This window comes from Oncorhynchus masou, chromosome 1, assembly GCF_036934945.1.
Source record: "Oncorhynchus masou masou isolate Uvic2021 chromosome 1, UVic_Omas_1.1, whole genome shotgun sequence".
In the NCBI taxonomy this organism is placed as follows: domain Eukaryota; kingdom Metazoa; phylum Chordata; class Actinopteri; order Salmoniformes; family Salmonidae; genus Oncorhynchus; species Oncorhynchus masou.
The window spans coordinates 41787785-41807810 of record NC_088212.1 but is presented as its reverse complement, the minus strand read 5'-3'; the positions used below and the strand labels follow the sequence as shown (position 1 = coordinate 41807810).

Below are 20026 nucleotides of genomic sequence, written 5' to 3'. Positions count from 1 at the left end.
GAAGTTTCTGGATATTGGCAGGAATTGGAACATGCTGTCGTACACGTCGATCCCAAACATGCCCAATAGGTGACATGTCTGGTGAGTTTGCAGGCCATGGAAGAACTGGGATATTTTCAGCTTCCAGGAATTGTGTACAGATCTTTGCGACATGGGGCTGTGCATTGTCATGCTAAACATGAGGGGATGGTGGCGGATGAATGGCACGACAATGGGCCTCAGGATCTCGTCACGGAAAATCTCTGCATTCAAATTGCCATCGATAAAGTGCAACCACCACCATGGGACACTGTTCACAACGTTGACATCGGCAAACCGCTCATGTGAACATTTGCCCACTGAAGTTGGTTACGACGCCGAACTGCAGTCAGGTCAAGACCATGGTGAGGATGATGAGCACACAGATGAGCTCCCTGAGTCGGTTTCCAACAGTTTATGCAGAAATCTTTCGGTTGTGCAAACTAACAGATTCATCAGCTTTCAGAGTGGCTGGTCTCAGACAATCCCAGTCCCGCAGGTGAAGAAGCTCGATGTTGAGGTCCTAGGCTGGTGAAGTTACAATTGAGGCCGGTTGGACGTACCACCAAATGTTTTAAAACTACGTTGGAGCCGGCTTATGGTAGAGAAATCAACCTTACGTTCTCTGGGAACAGCTCTGGTGGACATTACTGCAGTCAGCATGCCAATTGCACACTCCCTCAACTTGAGACATCTGTGGCATTGTGTTGTGTGATAAAACTGCACATTTTAGAGTGGCCTTTTATTGTCCCCAGCACAAGGCGCACCTGTGTAATGATCATGCTGTTTAACCATCAGCTTCTTGATCTGCCAGACCTGTCATATGGTTGGACTATCTTGGCAATGGAGAAATGCTCACTTCCAGATATGTAAACAAATTTGTGCATGAATTTTGAGAGAAATAAGCTTTTTGTGAGTAGGGAATATTTCTGGGATCTTTTATTTCAGCGCTTGAAACATGGGACTAACACTTTACATGTTGCGTTTTTATATTTTTGTTAGCCAGTTAACATTAGGCTATAACTAGCAATGCAAATGGTTCTGAGAAAAATTTACTGCACAGATCATACACGTAACGTTAGCTAGCGAGCCAGCCAGCTAATGTTAGCTAGGTAGCTAACAGTACGCTTTAACTTGCAATGAAAACGACTTTATGCTTCGGTCACGGATGCCATGTTTGCCCTTAGTTTGAAGATGTAATCCAGAGAGAAGTGTGTTATGTCTCTCGACTCCCTCTGTAAATTTGCAATCAAACACCAGAATTTTCTCCATCTCCTTAGCTGTCACAATTTGCTTCTAATGGGCATTCGAAAGCCAAGTCAACAAACAGGTCACTGACCATCTCGAATCCCACCGTACCTTCTCCGCTGTGCAATTTGGTTTCCGAGCCGGTCATGGGTGCACCTCAACCACGCTCAAGGTACTAAACTATATCATAACCGCCATCGATAAAAGACAGTACTGTGCAGCCGTCTTCATCAACCTTGCCAAGACTTTCGACTCTGTCAATCACCATATTCTTATCGGCAGACTCAGTAGCCTCAGTTTTTCTGATGACTGCCGTGCCTGGTTCACCAACTACTTTGCAGACAGAGTTCAGTGTGTCAAATCGGAGGGCATGCTGTCCGGTCCTCTGGCAGTCTCTATAATCTGTATATATCAATGATGTTGCTCTTGCTGCGGGCGATTCCCTGATCCACCTCTACGCAGACGACACCATTCTATATACTTCCGGCCCGTCCTTGGACACTGTGCTATCTAACCTCCAAACGAGCTTCAATGCCATACAACACTCCTTCCGTGGCCTCCAACTGCTCTTAAACGCTAGTAAAACCAAATGCATGCTTTTCAACCGTTCGCTGCCTGCACCCGCACGCCTGACTAGCATCACCACCCTGGATGGTTCCGACCTTGAATATGTGGACATCTATAAGTACCTAGGTGTCTGGCTAGACTGTAAACTCTCCTTCCAGACTCATATCAAACATCTCCAATCGAAAATCAAATCTAGAGTCGGCTTTCTATTCCACAACAAAGTCTCCTTCACTCACGCCGCGAAACTTACCCTAGTAAAACTGACTATCCTACCGATCCTCGACTTCGGCGATGTCATCTACAAAATTGCTTCCAACACTCTACTCAGCAAACTGGATGCAGTTTATCACAGTGCCATCCGTTTTGTCACTAAAGCACCTTATACCACCCACCACTGCGACCTGTATGCTCTTGTCGGCTGGCCCTCGCTACATATTCGTCGCCAGACCCACTGGCTCCAGGTCATCTACAAGTCCATGCTAGGTAAAGCTCCGCCTTATCTCAGTTCACTGGTCACGATGGCAACACCCACCCGTAGCACGCGCTCCAGCAGGTGTATCTCACTGATCATCCCTAAAGCCAACACCTCATTTGGCCGCCTTTTGTTCCAGTTCTCTGCTGCCTGTGACTGGAACGAATTGCAAAAATCGCTGAAGTTGGAGACTTTTATCTCCCTCACCAACTTCAAACATCTGCTATCTGAGCAGCTAACCGATCGCTGCAGCTGTACATAGTCTATCGGTAAATAGCCCACCCATTTTTACCTACCTCATCCCCATACTGTTTTTATTTATTTACTTTTCTGCTCTTTTGCACACCAATATCTCTACCTGTACATGACCATCTGATCATTTATCACTCTGGTGTTGTAATTATTCGCCTACCTCCTCATGCCTTTCGCACACAATGTATATAGACTCCCTTTTTTTCTACTTGTGTTATTGACTTGTTAATTGTTTACTTCATGTGTAACTCTGTGTGGTCTGTTTACACTGCTATGCTTTATCTTGGCCAGGTCGCAGTTGCAAATGAGAACTTGTTCTCAACTAGCCTACCTGGTTAAATAAAGGTGAAATAAAAATTTAAAAAAAAAAAAAAATCCACGGACTTCAAACCCGGTGCTCTAGAAAGTTATTAGCAACAAACACCTTTGCAGTTCTTTGTGATATCTTTCAAAAAAGCTGCATTAGAAAGTATTACCTACACATACTGAGCAGATCATGTTATAGACAGAAGTGTGCTACATGGCAGACCAATCGAGCTCATCTCTCGGCATGTCCAGCCCATCCATTATCTCAGCCAATCATGGCTGATAATTTATCAATTTTATTCATATTTTCAGATGGCATACACGTTTGTTTTTAAGGCACATGAAAAGTCACATGTTCCAGAATGCATTTCTGCCGAAAAATGCATTTTGATAACAAATTTGTTTACATTCAAATGCCTCCTCTGGTGTAGTGACATACGATTAGTTTCCTGAAACGAGTCACAAATAAGATAATTTTGGTCATAAATTCGGTCTCGTCTAAAATGGAGTTTGAAACATGCATCACAACAGGTAAATGAAGGTTGGGTTTTTATTTGACAATGTCCATTTACCAACTAACATGGGTGAGCAGCTGCGGTGATTGCTCTCCAATAACCCAGGTGCTCCGACTTTGTTTACATAAGACAAGACGTCGCACATTTTTTTTACTTGAGAAATACTGCACCAAACACCTCATGGGAGACAAACATCTTTAACCAAATGCAAAATCGGTCAGGAAACACACCTCCAAGACTGAATTCTGTTTATCTAATGATGAGAGAAAGAAAGAAAAACATCCCAAGGCCAGATCGTTCTTCAAGATGATGAAACGTCCATAGATGACCAGCAGGGACAAATAATAATCACATTGGTTATAGAGGGGTACAACAGGTCAGCACCCAGGAGTAAATGTCAGTTGGCTTTTAATAGCCGAGCATTCAAAGGTTGAGACAGCAGGTTTGCTATAGAGAAAGGGAGAGAAAGGGTCTAAAAAGCAGGTCCGGGACAAGGTAGCACGTCCAGTGAACAGGTTCGATAGATGGCATACATGATAGCTGCAAGCAGAAAAGCAGGAACTGGATCAGCAGCACGACAAAGTAGCACTTCCGGTGAACAGGTCAGGGTTCCGTAGCTGCAGGCAGAACAGTAGAAACTGGATCAGCAGCACGACTAGGTGGACTGGGACAGCCAGGCGTCATCAGGCAGGTAGACCTGAGGCATGGTCCTAGGGCTCAGGTCCTCTGGGAGGGGAGAGAGAGATGGGACAAATAGCAGGAGCATACCTAAGATCACACAGGACACCAGATAAGACAGGAGAATTACACCAGATAGGACAGTATGACCCTAGCCCCGCGGCACATAGACTATTGCAGCATAGATACTGGGATGACTCATGTACTGGAGGCAGCTCTGAAGAGTGGTCACTAGCTGGCACAGCTACAAATTCATGATTTCAACCTTAACCTTGAGCTTAACCACACTGCTAACCCTAATGCCGAACCCTAACCTTACATTTTTGTTTACATACATTTTTACAATATTGCCAATTTTGACTTTGCAGCTGGCTCATCAAGTTTCATGACAATAAACGTCAACCTGCTTGTCTAAACTCAATCAGGTGGAGATTCCTGCCTGAGTAGGACCTTAACAGTGAGAACCTTCCCTCTGTCCAAAAGGTCCTGCAAGAAGCATAACATCTTGGATAATGAGCTTATTTCAGTCAAGCCATTTAAAAGAAATTCCCCACTTGTTTCCATGCAGTGAGTGCGTAGAATGGTTCCTGGCACTAGATAGTCTAAAGGACCTTGTGTGGCAGATTCAACCTCTCATGGGCCAGGCTCAGAGGACCATAGTGTATGGGTGAGGGTGGAAAATCTCTGTTGGCTTGGGTTAGAAGAACCCCAGTATTTTGCGGCATCCATCATTCCTTCAATTCTGATCAGTTTCCCAGTCCCTGTCGATGAAAACATCCCCACAGCATGATGCTGCCACCACCATGGTGTTCTCTGGGTGATGAGAGGTGTTGGGTTTGTGCCAGACATAGTTTTCCTTGATGGCCAAAAAGCTAGATTTTAGTCTCATCTGACCAGAGTACCTTCTTCCGTATGTTTGGGGAGTCTCCCACATGCCTTTTGGCGAACACCAAATGTGTTTTCGTATTTATTTCTTTAAGCAATGGCTTTTTTTCTGGCCACTCTTCCATAAAGCCCAGCTCTGTGGAGTGTACAGCTTAAAGTGGTCCTATGAACAGATATTCCAATCTGCACTGTGGAGCTTTGCAGCTCCTTCAGGGTTATCTTTGGTCTCTTTGTTGTCTGATTAATGCCATCCTTGCCTGGTCTGTGAGTTTTGGTGGGCGGCCCTCTCTTGGCAGGTTTGTTGTGGTGCCATATTCTTTCAATTTTTTAAATAATGGATTTAACGGTGCTCTGTGGGATGTTCAAAGTTTCTGATATCTTTTATAACCCAACCCTGATCTGTACTTTTCCACAACTTTGTCCCTGACCTGTTTGGAGACCTCCTTAGTCTTCATGGTGCCGATTGCTTGGTGGGGCCCCTTGTTTAGTGGTGTTACAGACTCTGGGGCCTTTCAGAACAGGTGTATATATACAGGTGTATATATACTGAGATCATGTGACAGATCATGTGACATTTAGATTGCCTAAATTTAGATTAGGAATTTTTTTAACTAATTATGGTGCTTCTGAAGGTAATTGGTTGCATCAGATATTATTTAGGGGCTTCATAGCAAAGGGAGTTAATACCTATGCACGCACCACTTTTCTGTTTTTATTTTTTATTTTTTGAAACAAGTAATTTTTTTTCATTTCACTTCACCAATTTGGACTATTTTGTGTATGTCCATTACATGAAATCCAAATAAAAGTCCATTTGAATTACAGGTTGTAATGCAACAAAATAGGAAAAACGCCAATGGGGATGAATACTTTTGCAAGGCACTGTACGCTGCTGCTACTCTGTTTATTATTTATCCTGATTGCTTCGTCACTTTTACCCCTACCTACATGTACATATTACTTCAACTACCTCGTACCCCTGCACATTGACTCAGTACTGGTATTCCTAGTAAATAGACTCATTATTGTTATTTTATTGGCTTACTATTTCCTTATTTGATAGTTTATTTTGCTAAATACTATTTATTTTTCTTACTTTTAATAACTCTGCATTGTTGGGAAAGGGCTCATAAGTAAGCATTTTACAGTAAAGTCTACAGCTGTTTGATAGACAGTTAGTCTGTGTAAACGCAGAGAGCAAGTGCCACCCTGACGTTTGATGTATGCCACCACAGTCGTATTGTCTGTCCTGATGTGACAATTCCAAAGGCAAGGCAGAAAGTGTCTCGGAGAAAGAGACATTGTCAACCGTTTACTACTTTTCCCTCCTGAACTGCACCCCAACCAGTGAGTGATTCGTCTGTCATTACCACCTTCCTTATTGACACTACTCCTAGGGGAGTGACAGAAACAAAGATCGAAGGGCTCTTCCAGTAACGGAGAGCCGACAGACCATTTGAGGTCATAATTATCTTTTGATTGACTGTGGACAAGACCTAGGGCTGGACTGCGCGTGCGCACCAGTCCTCTGGTGGTGTTGGAGCAAATCGTCCTTTCATTGTATTTTATTGAAAGCGGCAGAGTTAAAACACTGGAATAAGGAAGAGTGCTAGGTGGCGACTGACAGTTTGTCTTCCTGCCTCGGCTACTTGAGAAAGAGTTGGGGAGAGCTGGTAAAGTGGACTCACTCCATCTTCCTTGTGAGCGAACGCATAGAAATTAGTCGCTGCACAAAGAGAAGGGTTCTCGGAGCACCCAAGAGGTAGCAGGGCAGGACACGGAGTGAACTGTTGGCTGCTCCTCTCTGCCACTGGGGCGTACTTGCATGACGCCTTCACTACATACGAGGTGCGTGGTAATGAGCGTCATTGTACAAAATAGTCTTCAGAGATTGGATCGTCTCTAACCAATCAGAGTATCAACGCCAATGCTGAATTTTGCCCAATCCATCGGTTTCTGGGACCAATCAGACAGTCTGAATGTGTCCGATTGTGTTTGCGTTCTAGAAGGTTCGTGGAGGGAGTGAAATCCAGACTCATTGCAGAAAAGAAACAAACATTTGTGGGTGTAGTGTTTGGCAGGAGCAGTCTGCGTAGACAGGCAATGGGCGTACCCCTAGGTCAGGCGCCCCTTCGTTCCTGCTGGATCGCTGGTCACTCAGTTAGTACTGGCACTAGTAAACTGCCCCTCTATCTGATGCGGAGCCTCGTCCAGGGGGAGAGTGGAGACCAGGTCGCCACGATTTCCAGATCTACCAAGCAGGTTGTGGCAAGGCCAGTCTTGCCGCATTAGCTAGTCTGTTTCAGGCAGTCTCATGGACCGGCTCAGTTTCATGGGGCGGCAGGGTAGCCTAGTTGTCACGCTTCATACAACCCACACACATAACATGCACACACATACATACTGACGCCACACCCACACTTTCACACTCACCATATACACTGCTGCTGTTGTCTTATCTATCCTGTTGCCTAGTCACTTTAGCCCTAACCATATGTACCTTACATATCTACCTCAATTACTTCGTACCCCTGAACATCAAGTCAGTACGGGTACTCCATGCATATAGCCATGTTGTTTTAACTTTTTATTTATACTTGTTATTCACTTTGTATTTATTCCTTGTGACACTATTTATATTTTTATAATATGTCTTTAACTCTGCATTGTTGGAAATGGACCTGTAAGTAGGCCTAAAACCTTTCAATGTTAGTCTACACCTGTGGTCTACAAATCATAAAATTGGATTTGATGATGGTGGTGGAAAACACTGTCTCAGGCACCGCTCCAGAATCTCCCATAAGTGTTCAGTTGGGTTTAGATCTGGTGACTGAGATGGACGTGGCAAATGGTTTCATGGTTTTCATGCTCATAAAACCATTCAGTGACCACTCGTACACTGTGGATTGGGGCATTGTCATCCTATGGGGCATAGCCATGGTAGCCAAAATAATGGCCTGCCCAGAATTTTTATACATGAACACCAAGCATGATGGAGATGTTAATTGCTTAATTAACTCAAGAACCACACCTGTGTGGAACTTACTTTAAATGTATTTTATATCCCTCATTTACTCAAGTGTTTTCATTATTTTGTCAGTTACCTGTAGTTCACTCTGACATAATTTTTACTTTGCTCGGCTCACGTTGATGATGTCAGAGCTGTAAACCAGAAATATGAAACAAAGGGAGTAGTCCGCATGGAACAAATTAGACTGACGGGTTCCTGTACGCAATGAACTCTGACCGGAGTGTGTGTGTGTGTGTGTGTGTGTGTGTGTGTGTGTGTGTGTGTGTGTGTGTGTGTGTGTGTGTGTGTGTGTGTGTGTGTGTGTGTGTGTGTGTGTGTGTGTGTGTGTGAGAGAGAGAGAAAGGGAGTGATACACTGACAGGATGTGTTGACAGAGGAGGAGAGAGAGAAAGGGGAGAGGATAAAGAAAGTTTATATAAGACTTTTTATGACTTTATTCATACTTTTACAAGCCAACCTTGTCAAACAGAAAGCAGTAACAAACCCAGACATTGTGCTCGCCAAGGGTTTCTACTTCACTTACTGGCACTCCAGTCTCCTTTTCACCTCATTTAACACCTGATTTACTTAACAAAAGGCAGTAGGTGGTCCAGGTATGCCATGACATAGTATAATTGGGGGGGTGGGCCTTTCCTCTTTTGTTCTCTATTGCTTGTCTATTGTACCTCAAGCGAGAGGGGAGGGCGATGACATCACGGATTCCCATCAGACGAACTCCTTGAATGCCCTACTCCTAGAAGTTTGCAGTTGTCTAAAAAACACTATTTTGCTCAACTTGTTGTTTTATTGTTTAGTGTGTGTACTTTACTGTATTTATACGTGGGGTATCGCTTTTCAACTGTGAAAGTTTCAACAACAATTGCTGGAGGACATCTTTAAACATTATACTATGATTATAAATCTGAACCTATTTGTTTATTATAGTTTCACATATTTCCACAAAAGCTTAGCACTATCACAAAGTGCCAGATGCATTCCATTCCAGGCAGTCTTGGAATGTTCATGTCAATGTTTCTCCTTCATTAAGCAGCAATGGTCGCCCGCCCTGGAAGTAACAGAATTATAAATCATGTGGAAGTAATGGGGTCATCTTTTATGCTCCCACTATGGCCCAGACAGCAGGAGAGGTTCAAAGACACTCACAGACAGACAGGAAGTGACTTATCAGCAAGCTTACGAATCCACTGCAGAGTTGATGGAATATTTAATCATGGGTAAGGGTAAGCAATCTTCCTGTCTACAGTAGTTAGCATTGACTGATACAGACTCCTAGCTAGGTTGTTATTGTAAAAGAGAATTGAATGTGCTCCCAGAAAGAGACCATTCTTTGGTTACACAGCTACCATGTAGTTACATGTAGTTTAAGTTCATGCTGTAATTGCATATACAGTGCCTTCAGAAATTATTCATACCCCTTGACTTATTCCACATTTTGTGTTACAGCCTGAATTCAAAATGGATGAAATATTTTTTCTTCTTCACCCATCTACACACAATACCCATAGTGAAAACATGTATTTACACATTAAGCAAATTTATTGAAAATGAAATACAGAAATATCTTGTTTATATAAATATTCACCACCCTTTGCTATGACACTCCAAATTGAGCTCAGTTGCATCCGATTTGCTTTGATCATCCTGGGTCATCCTTGACAACTTGATCGGAGTCCAACCTGTGGCAAATCCAATTGTTTGGACATGATTTAGAAAGAAATGCACCTTCTGTCAGAGCAGAAGCTATACCATGAAGTCAAAGGGAACTGTCCGTAGATCTCCGAGATGAGGCATATATCTGGGGAAAGAATGTTGAACGTTTTCAAGAGCACAGTTTGGTCTCCATCATTGGGAAATGAAAAACAAAGTATGACTACGTATGTAAAGGAGATATTTCTGTATTTCATTTTCTATACATTTACTAACATTTCTAAAAACAGGTTTTTACTTTTTCATTCGGGGTATTGTGTGTAGATGGGAGATGAAAAATATATGTAATCCGTTTTGAATTCAGGCTGTAACTCAGTGTGGAATAAGTCTACGGGCGTGAATACTTTCTGAAGACACTGTAGCTACACTGTAATTATACTTGTAATTACTTTAATGTGTCTTTGTCAACACTTTAGTGTGTAATGTCTTCCTGTCTGTGATAGTGCTGAGAGATTTGACAAAAATGCGGGTTATTTTTTGTTTTTTCATCAACTAATTGACCAACATCAGATCAGTTATTTGAATTCTATTTGCTCTTTTTTTTCTTCCTGTGAGCTTTAACGCGCAGTTTCTCGAGAGATAAATAAGAAAGTCCGAACTGTGTGATGTAGTAGGGAGTTGTAGGCTCCAACAGGCCAATATTAGCAGAAAACCTGATAATTAACTACAATGACCATAATCCATACCTTCAACTTGTCCGGTCTGTGTGGGGCAGACACAGAGAGGAAGAGAAGAGACAGAAAAACATACAATATCTCTACCTAAAAATGTGATAGTTGGTATTCAGCAGTCAGATTACGATTTGGAATGAAGTAGTGGTCATCAAATAAAACAAATGTAATATACACAACTGAAATATTTTATTAAAGTAATGTGAGTAAATGATGGTTAATAAGTGATAAGCAGTAATGGGCATCACTACCATACAATATTCAAACCACGTAATGCATAGTGCATCTAATGTTTTTTTAAATAGTCGACCTGAAACCGAACCTCAAAAAAGCACTTATCGCTCAGCACTAGTCTGCGAGTCTCTTTGTCTGACTTGGTTATTGTTTTTAATGATGTTTTTAATCTGTGGAGTGAATTCATGGCCGCTCCTCAACCCAACATTTGGGCTCTTTTCACTGGAAGTACTTGCATGCTTGTAATGTTCTGAAATGTTCATCCCTGGTTCTGCTGTTTCTTAAGTCCAGTCAGCAAGTCTTATAGCACTGCCTGTATTCTTGGATGAGATTCTAAGACTGTCAGTTACTGCTAACAATTAACTGCACTGACATAGGTACTACTCGAGTTTGCCAAGCAGTTAAAATGCAGTTAAAAACACCACACACACACACACACACACACACACACACACACACACACACACACACACACACACACACACACACACACACACACACACACACACACACACACACACACACACACACACACACACACACACCTCTGTGGGAGCAGTCCTGAGCCTGTTTCTTCCTGTAGACTTTGTCCCTGTTTGTTTCAGTGGTGTGCACTGAAACAAACAGAGTTTCATTTGCCCACAGACACACTCGTGTTCACTGTGCTTTGATCAGTGTAGTAGTTTTCTCAATTACTTTTAAAGGGTGCGTTTCTGGTTCCTTTTGAATTGTCCTAACCGTAGAATTCGACATCTATTTATATGGTCCCTAGACATGTTTAGCTAAAACAATGTGGCAAATATGGTGCTCCAATTATAACAACTGTTATGCTAAATAAAAACACAATGCATTTGACTCCTGACAAGTGTGCATCGACTGAGTACAAACTCTGTTTTAAATGATGCAATACAGTTCAACAGCCCCAATTCAAATGCACCATCCTTTACTTCGTCCCAGATATGTGAATGCTGACCCAGAATGTATTTTCACGAATAGGAAACAACAGGAAGGTTGTTAGTTTTGTTAACAAAATGTTTTCAAACCTGTGACCTTAAATTATCCTAGGAGGAGGTAATTGATTGGTCAGTAGCAGGGAAAGAGGTCTCTGATTGGCCATGAAAGCAGAAGTGCAGTTCAGTCACTGACCAGAAGCCAGCATGTAATAGTGATGATTCCGTAGGGTCGAATCAGACAAGAGCGAGACTGAGAAAGAGGGAGAGATTAGGTAGGCGACTGAAGGGAAGAGATGGACAGAGCTAGAAACAGTTGGAGGAAGGGAGCGACTGAGAGGAAGAGAGACAGAGTAGGTTAGATTCAGAGGGAGGAAGAAGGTGTATTGTGGTCAAGTACATATTGTGTTGAATTGAAAGACAGGGTGGAGGGCCACTATTTAAACATAACTTTGACCTGAGATTGACACTTCACAAAAAATAACCTCTTCTCTCCTCTACATGTCTACTTGTTCATCGTTCATTGTTTTACCCATTGAATCATAAAGGGGTGTATTTTGTTCTCTAAGATGTTGTCTGAACGTAATTAGGGAAGTGCTCTGGGTAAAAATGTCACAGTTGGCCTCTTGGGTGGTGCAGTGGTCTAAGGCACTGCATGGCAGTGCTAGCTGTGCCACTAGAGATCCTGGTTCGAGTCCAGGCTCTGTCACAGCCGGCCACGACCGGGAGACCCATGGGGCGGCGCACAATTGGCCCAGCGTCGTCTGGGTTAAGGGAGGGTTTGACCGGCAGGGATGTTCTTGTCTAGCGACTCCTGTGGCGGGCCGGGCGCAATGCACGCTGACACGGTCGCCAGGTGTTTCCTCTGACACATTGGTGTGGCTGTCTACCGGGTTAAGCAGGCGTTGTGTCAAGAAGCAGTGCGGCTTGGCTGGGTTTTGTTTCGGAGGATGCACGGCTCTCGACCTTCTCCAGTTGTTCGTACGGGAGTTGCAGCGATGAGACAAGACTAACTACCAATTGCATATTAAATTGGTGAGAAAAAATATATATAAATAATAACCCCCCCCCCCCAAGTTAAAAATAAATATATAAAGTAACAAAATAAAGTGTCCCAGTGACTGTTTCTAATACCCAATAGTCATTTTAGAATGTTTAAGGTCAGGGTTAATAGGTTTGACTTGTTATATCCCATGGTTGGGGATGATGTGACCCAACCAGGAAAATCTCTGGGCCCTAGTTATGCCTCAGAGTTGTTCCTGAAAGGCTTCCCTCTGCAAGGATTCCACTACATAGCTTTCACCTATCCAGTCAATGTCAGATCAGTGAGGTGGGAGGGGAGGAGGCATGGCCATTATGTAACCCAGGCCAGACAGAGGCCTGAGGAGAAGGTCTGTGGCAGCAGTCAGTGTGTGAGAGAGTTGGGGTTTGGTAAAGGGGAAGGGATGTGAAAGCTGCTAAAACATTCACACACACAGTGAGAGGCAAACACATGACGTCCTTGTTGGAGCATTCCTCGATTATTGCTTAAAGATGTAGCTTTCGCTCTCTCTCTCTCACTCTCCATCTCTCTCATTGTTAAGGCATCCTGAGTGTGAGAAAGGGAAGGAGAAACCTATTGATCATTATCAACATTTCAGTATCAAACATGGCTAATCTTCTGATATTGATGAGTGTGTGTGCTGGGAATATATGCATGGTTATGCAGTATTATAGAATATGCTTTGGCCAAGCTCTGTGTTCCGATGGGAATCGGACTGGCCGGGATGTATTCTCTGTTACACACATACACCCACACTGTTCTGCTTCGGGATGGCCACATTCCCCGGAGCATGACACAGAGGAAGAAAAGAAAACGGAGGAATAAAAAGAGAAAGAGAGAAGGGATTTAAAGAGAAGCTGAGACGCTATGTAAAAATGATACATATACACACTCAGAGTTTGAGCTGAACTAATTTGTCAGTTGCAGAGCTCTCTCTCTCTCTCTCTCTCGCTCTCCTTTCTCACATACTGTTTCCGTGTGTGTTTGTGCCTCTCTGAAATGGCTTGTTCCTCTCATCCACTCATCCCTTCTTTTCTCTCTCTCTGTAGGTGGAGGAGGGAAGCGGAAAGGGAGGAGTAAGAAATGGAAGGAGATCCTTCGCTTCCCCCACATCAGCCAGTGCACTGAGCTGGGCAACAGCATCGGTATATTACTGTTGGTGTGTGTTTTTAGTTTGACTATCCTAGTCGGGACCAGAAGTCCCCACAAGGATAGTAAAACAAACGGCTGTGTGTGGGTGCAAGTATTACATGTGTGTCACGCTGCTGCTGTGCTGTTAATGTATTGTAAGTGTTTGTAAACGTGCCTGGGTCTTTCCAAATGTGTGTGTTATTTCTACAGATAGGCCCAGATACTAGTTTGTGTGTGTTTCTGGCAGATCGGGACTACATGAGCCTGTGTGAGAAGCAGCCCATTGGCAGACTGCTGTTCCGCCTGTACTGTGAGACCAGACCTGAATTGCTGCGATGCATCCACCTACTGGACGCCATGGTAACACACACACACGCACACACTTCTAAATGCATCACTTGGATTAAACAGTCATCCAAACAGCACTAATCATGTTCAGTTGACTGAGAGATTACAATCAAATTGAGTAGTGATTATAATAGCAGCCTCCTCCCTTTACTCTGTCTAGACACTGTGTCCCAGATTACAGGTTTTAGATGTGAAAATGCCTCTAATCGTCAGAGAAGAAACACTCCGAATCAAATGCCAATAGTAACCAGAAGCCAATAGTAACCCCCGAACCGTCTCCCCCGTTTTCTTGTGTCTAGACGGAATGCCTCGCACATGACACATTTAAGTATTTTGAGTAAAGCCCAAAATATCACCGTAGGCATGTGACTGGACAGAATGAGAGGATTGTTTCTGGTCAGACCCCCTCCCGTTCTCACCCCTTCCCACCAACCTAAAAATGACCATCACACTCTGAGGGAAACTACCCTCGCCACATATGCGCACCAACAAGAATGGGTCAGCTGCAGATGCATTTTTGGAGAAAGATCTGAGGGTAATTGAAGATTTTATGAGAGCGAACCTGTGAAAATAATGAAATTAGATATCTAACTTCCATCACCCAAATACTCTTGTTGGGCCATTTGGAAAGTTGCTAAATTGATGGACGGGTAGGATCAATGTCCAAAGGAAAGTTTGTGTGTTGTATTTTTTGTGAGTGTGTCCATGTGCTTCTAATGTATAAACGAGGGTGTTAGTGAGGGAAAAGAGCACAGTAGCTAGCGAGAGAGAGAGAGGGAGAGATGTAACAGCAGAAGGAATGCGCCTTGGGGTCCCTGTGTTTCCTCTGACGTCAGTGCAGGAGGGAGGGGTGTATGTGTGATTGCTGCCGAATTTTGACTTGCTATTGTTGGCAAGATACTGCATTGTAAGACACAAATGCACGCACACACACACACACACACACACACACAGAATAAGCCACCCAATTGTTAGCCGAATGGGTTAGCCGAAGGGAAATGGAGACGCCCCGTTGGCCTTTTGGCAGACTTTTTATTTATTTATCTATTTTTATTTAACCTTTATTTAACTAGGAAAGTCTTACACACACAGGCCAGAGAAACAGATCTAATGGCAGAAGTATGGCCTTTTCACCCAACGCCTTTCTTTCTCTGTCTGTCTCAGAGCAGAGTAGACCACAAAAGTGGGCCACAGCCTGGGTCAGGTGAGAAACTCTAGGTGTGTGTGGGGGGGGGGGATCTGGTGACGCTGGTCTGACACACTGTGACACTAAAGGACCTCAAGGAATCTTTCCGTGTTGACTGTGTTTGCCAGGCAACATAGGGTCACATATGGGGTCACAGGCAGCATGTGTGTCAGAGAGAGAGAGAGAGTATCTGTTAATAACAGATTGTGGGTTAAAGAGGTGTTTGTGTGTTTCGGGTCAGGTGGGCTAGTGGAGAGAACATGGTTTGATCCTAGCAGAACTCAGCTAGGCGACACACGTCTGTGCGCAAGGCGTGTGAGGGACAGACGTTCGCGTCACCTTCCTCAAAATAGTCCCCAAAAAAATCAAAGATAAATCAAGAAATCTGTAATCAATTTCGACGTTTTTAGTCACACAATTTTACATCTACCTAAAATGTTTGGTCTCTCGTTGCATGACATCAAACACTTCATCCACTTGTCACCCCAGCCACAAAGTCAAAATTGGCTATATCGTAAAAATCTATGTTGTGTACTCGAACAGCCTAAAAATAAAAAACAGACAAACAACGAACAAAAACGTCACAAGCTTTCATCATAATATATGCGCAAACTGTTTTGACTGGGAAGCTTGCGACAGACTAAATCAAATCAAATTCTAATGGTCACATACACATATTTAGAGAAGGGAGTGAAGGATTAACAGGCTATGCCACGAGCCCTGGCAATGCTGTACCGCTCCGTGCACTCTCACTCCTGGCTGATAAATACTGTAGCTGCTCAGGATATAGATAACGACTGATCATTTCAACTCAAGGCAGTCCACACTATGCTGGTCTAGTCGCATGCTGCATGTTTCCACAACACTGGTAGCCACACAATAATGTCATTCAAAACATGATCTCGTCCATACATTGCCCCTGATAATGGAAGAGTATTGTATGTCCAGTCGCACCTGGGTCGAAATAGTATGCGTTTTCTTTCAAATACTAGATTTGCATACCCAGGATGCCAGTTGGATTGCGGTTTGCACTTTTGGGACTATTCCATTGGCTGAATTATGCCGGGCAATATATTACGATAGTGCATTAAGCCAATCTTATTCGGCGCTATTGTTATATTATGATGTACTGTAAGTGTATAATGACGCCGTGTTCTTTAGGATGACTATGAGCTGGCGCCTGATGAGAAACGGAAAAGCAGAGGAGGAGAAATTATTGGGAAGTTCCTCACTAAACAGGTGAGTGAAGTCTTTGTGGGAGGATTGATGAATGTAGATGGGTGAAACAACTGTTAGAGCAATATAACATGTTTGTTTGTCAAATAGTATTTGTCACATGCTTCATAAGCAACAGGTGTAGACTAACAGTGAAATGATTACTTACATGCCTTTCCCAACAATACAGAGAGAACATTTAAAAAGTAATAGAAACATAATAACACAAGGAATAAATCCACAATGAGTAACGATAACTTGGCTATATGCAAGGGCTACCAGTACCGAGTCGCTGTGAAGGGGTACGAGGTAATTGAGGTAGATACAGTGGGGCAAAAAAGTATTTAGTAAGCCACCAATTGTGCAAGTTCTCCCACTTAAAAAGATGAGAGAGGCCTGTAATTTTCATCAACTATGACAGACAAAATTAGAAAGTGGTCAGTGGTCCATTTCCTAATATTGGCTCCCACAGTTGATTTCTTCAAACCAAGCTGCTTACCTAATGCAGATTCAGTCATCCCAGCCTGGTACAGGTCTACAATTTTGTTTCTGGTGTCCTTTGACAGCTCTTTGGTCTTGGGCATAGTGGAGTTTGGAGTGTGACTGTTTGAGGTTGTGGACAGGTGTCTTTTATACTGATAACAAGTTCAAACAGGTGCCATTAATACAGGTAGGAGTGGAGGACAGAGGAGCCTCTTAAAGAAGAAGTTATAGGTCTGTAAGAGCCAGAAATCTTGCTTGTTTGAAGGTGACCAAATACTTATTTTACACCATAATTTGCAAATAAATTCATTAAAAATCTTACAATGTGATTTTCTGGATTTTTTTTCTCATCTTGTCTGTCATAGTTGAAGTGTACCTATGATGAAAATTACAGGCCTCTCTCATATTTTTAAGTGGGAGAACTTGCACAATTGGTGGCTGACTAAATACTTTTTTGCCCCACTGTATGTGTCAGAGCAAGGCCCTAGATATTGTCAAAGACTCCAGCCACCCTAGTCATAGACTGTTCTCTCTGCTACCGCACGGCAAGCAGTACTTGAGTGCCAAGTCTAGGTCCAAGAGCCTCTTGATTTAAAAGAGTTAGTGAAAATGGGGGCTTCAATGCAGATAGTTTGGGTACTATTTAGCAGTCTTAAGGCTTGGGGGTTAGAAGATGTTCAGGTTCCTGTTGGTTCCAAACTTGGTGCATTGGCACTGCTTGCCATGCGGTAGCAAAGAGAACAATGTATGACTTGGGTGGCTGGAGTCTTTGACCATTTTTAGGTCCTTCCTCTGACACCGCCTGGTATAGAGGTCCTGGATGGCAGAGAGCTTATCCCCCAGTAATGTACTGTGCCATACACACTATCCTCTGTAGCGCCTTGCGGTCGGCTGCCAAGCAGTTAGCATACCAGTCAAGATGCTTTACAGCTGTAGAACGTTTTGAGGAGCTGAGGGCCCGTGCCAAATCTTTTCAGCTTCTTGAGGGGGAAGAGGCATTGTCGTGCCTTCTTCACGACTGTGTTGGTGTGTGTGTGTGTGTGTGTGTGTGTGTGTGTGTGTGTGTGTGTGTGTGTGTGTGTGTGTGTGTGTGTGTGTGTGTGTGTGTGTGTGTGTGTGTGTGTGTGTGTGTGTGTGTACCATGTTAATTCCTTAGTGATGTGGATACAGAGGAACTTGAAGCTCTCGACCTGCTCCTCTACAGCCCCGTCGATATAGTTGGGGGCTTGCTCGGGCCCTCCTTTTCTTGTAGTCCACGATCAGCCCCTTTGTCTTGCTGACATTGAGGGAGAGGTTGCGGTCCTGGCAACACACTGCCAGGTCACTGACCTCTTTGACCTCATCATCGTCAGTGATCAGGCCTACCACACTAATTCCTGTGTGTGACTGTGTGTGTGACTGTGTGTGTGCGCGCGCGTGTGCCTGTGTAGTCGTCAGAGTGTGTGGAGGCAGCAGAGAGCCTTGCTGAGCAGTGTAGAGAGAACCTGGAACTTCACCCCTGCAAGGAGATCTTCAGTGACTGTCGCAAGTAAGGGAATCTTTCTTTGGTCTCTCTCCTTTTTGTCAACTATGATATTCTTATGAAGAAACAGCTTGACCTTAGCTTATCGCTAGCCTCGTCCCGTACTCCATGTGCGGAAGCCAACTCTCCTATCATTTCTATCAAGTTGCTGGCATTTCGAAGCGTCAAATGTGACTTTCATTAGCACACTGGTAACAGTGGGAGAAAGGAAGTGGTTGGTGTAGCAGGTGTATATGCAATGTGTGCAAGAGACTGGGGATGAGGTTGCATAAGACAATGAAGGAACCCGGAGAGGAGTTGGCTAAAGCGCAAACACGCTGGACCATCAGCTGGCTTCCATCTTACTGTAACTGAAGCTGTTGTCTGTCGCCTCAGGGCTTCAACCTTTTTGTTTGTTGTCTGTTCTTCAGGGCTCTCCATGACTACCTGAGACGAGCTCCCTTCTCTGACTACCAAAACAGCATGTACTTTGACCGTTTCCTACAGTGGAAGATGCTGGAGAGGTAATGTGCTGCTCAAACTAAATCTAACAGAAACGGTTGTTTTTAGTGATTACTGAATGGCACGGTGCTAGCTTGGGGGGCCATGGTTGCGACCGGCGTAGGGACCACGCACCTCATTTTTCAACGATGACGTCGCCTACCACAAAGCAAAGTAAAAGCATTCTTTAAAGCTGAGAGCCGCGATAGGCACAACAGCGTCACCGTCCATCCCAGGCGCTTTTGTTATTTTTACGAGGAAATGAGCATCCAGCATGGTGGTAAACAAAATCCCAGTACATGCAATGTTGTTCTATCGCGTGTGCAATGATTTCTGAGAAGAAAACTGTCTGTCGCTATACCCCCTTGAGGGGCCCGCTGGCCTGGGACAGGAAGCAATTCGAGGGAAAAACAGATTCTAAAGCGCATTCTGCTGCGAGCGGTTGCATGTGACAGAGGGAAGAATCTAAAGATGCCTTACTAGGAAGGTTTGCTAATATGACTAGGGCTGTGCCTTTGGCTTCTGGACCGCGAAAGAAAGTTGATGTGGAAACGAAATGGAACAGGAGAGAAATGCTGGTGTCAATGGCATATTGACGAAGTCTTGACAAAATCATTCCCATTTCTAAGTTTGGATTTTGGCCACTTTTTTTTGAATCAATAGGTTTTGAAGTAAAACATCCATATTGCAAACAATGAGGTACCTGTTTTCAACATGCAGACTGCCCTACAGCTCAGATGGTTGGCCAAATAAGTTCCAATCTCTGAGTTGAGAAATAAATAAGGTAGCTGGGATCCTCTATCAGTGGACATCAACACTCTGTGATCACCCGCGATTCCATGTAGAAATGTTGTGCATTGACTGGGCTTCATAAGAACATGTTTGAGGAGCTGCGAGTGTGAGCTGTCGCTGCGTGCTCAAACTAGGCTCTATATGCGGTAGAGAGCTCTGTTACCCGACCCGGGCCCGGATCGGGCCGGGCTCGTCGGGTTAGGACCGGGCAGGGTATCACTAAATTGATCACTAACAAAAAAAAACATGTTGCTGACCTATTTGCTTGTGCTCTGCTACGCAATAGAGTCATA

At 43.8% G+C, this 20026-nt stretch overlaps 1 protein-coding gene across 4 annotated transcripts in view; it reads left to right on the top strand.

Annotated features, from left to right (window-relative positions):
- Nucleotides 1–20026, top strand: part of LOC135544489 (G protein-coupled receptor kinase 5-like) — a 77531-nt gene that overhangs the window by 51645 nt on the left and 5860 nt on the right. For 3 of the 4 annotated variants that reach the window (XR_010456342.1, XM_064972143.1, XM_064972155.1), the window contains exons 2-6: nt 13626–13721; nt 13955–14067; nt 16403–16480; nt 18370–18467; nt 18872–18964. Coding sequence is in view for 3 of the 4 variants with exons in the window: in XM_064972143.1 (XP_064828215.1) it covers nt 13626–13721; nt 13955–14067; nt 16403–16480; nt 18370–18467; nt 18872–18964 (478 nt within the window). In the remaining variant the exon portion in view is untranslated. Of the gene's footprint in view, nt 1–13240; nt 13446–13625; nt 13722–13954; nt 14068–16402; nt 16481–18369; nt 18468–18871; nt 18965–20026 lie in introns of those variants that run through there. The other variant, XM_064972163.1, reaches the window with a different exon arrangement.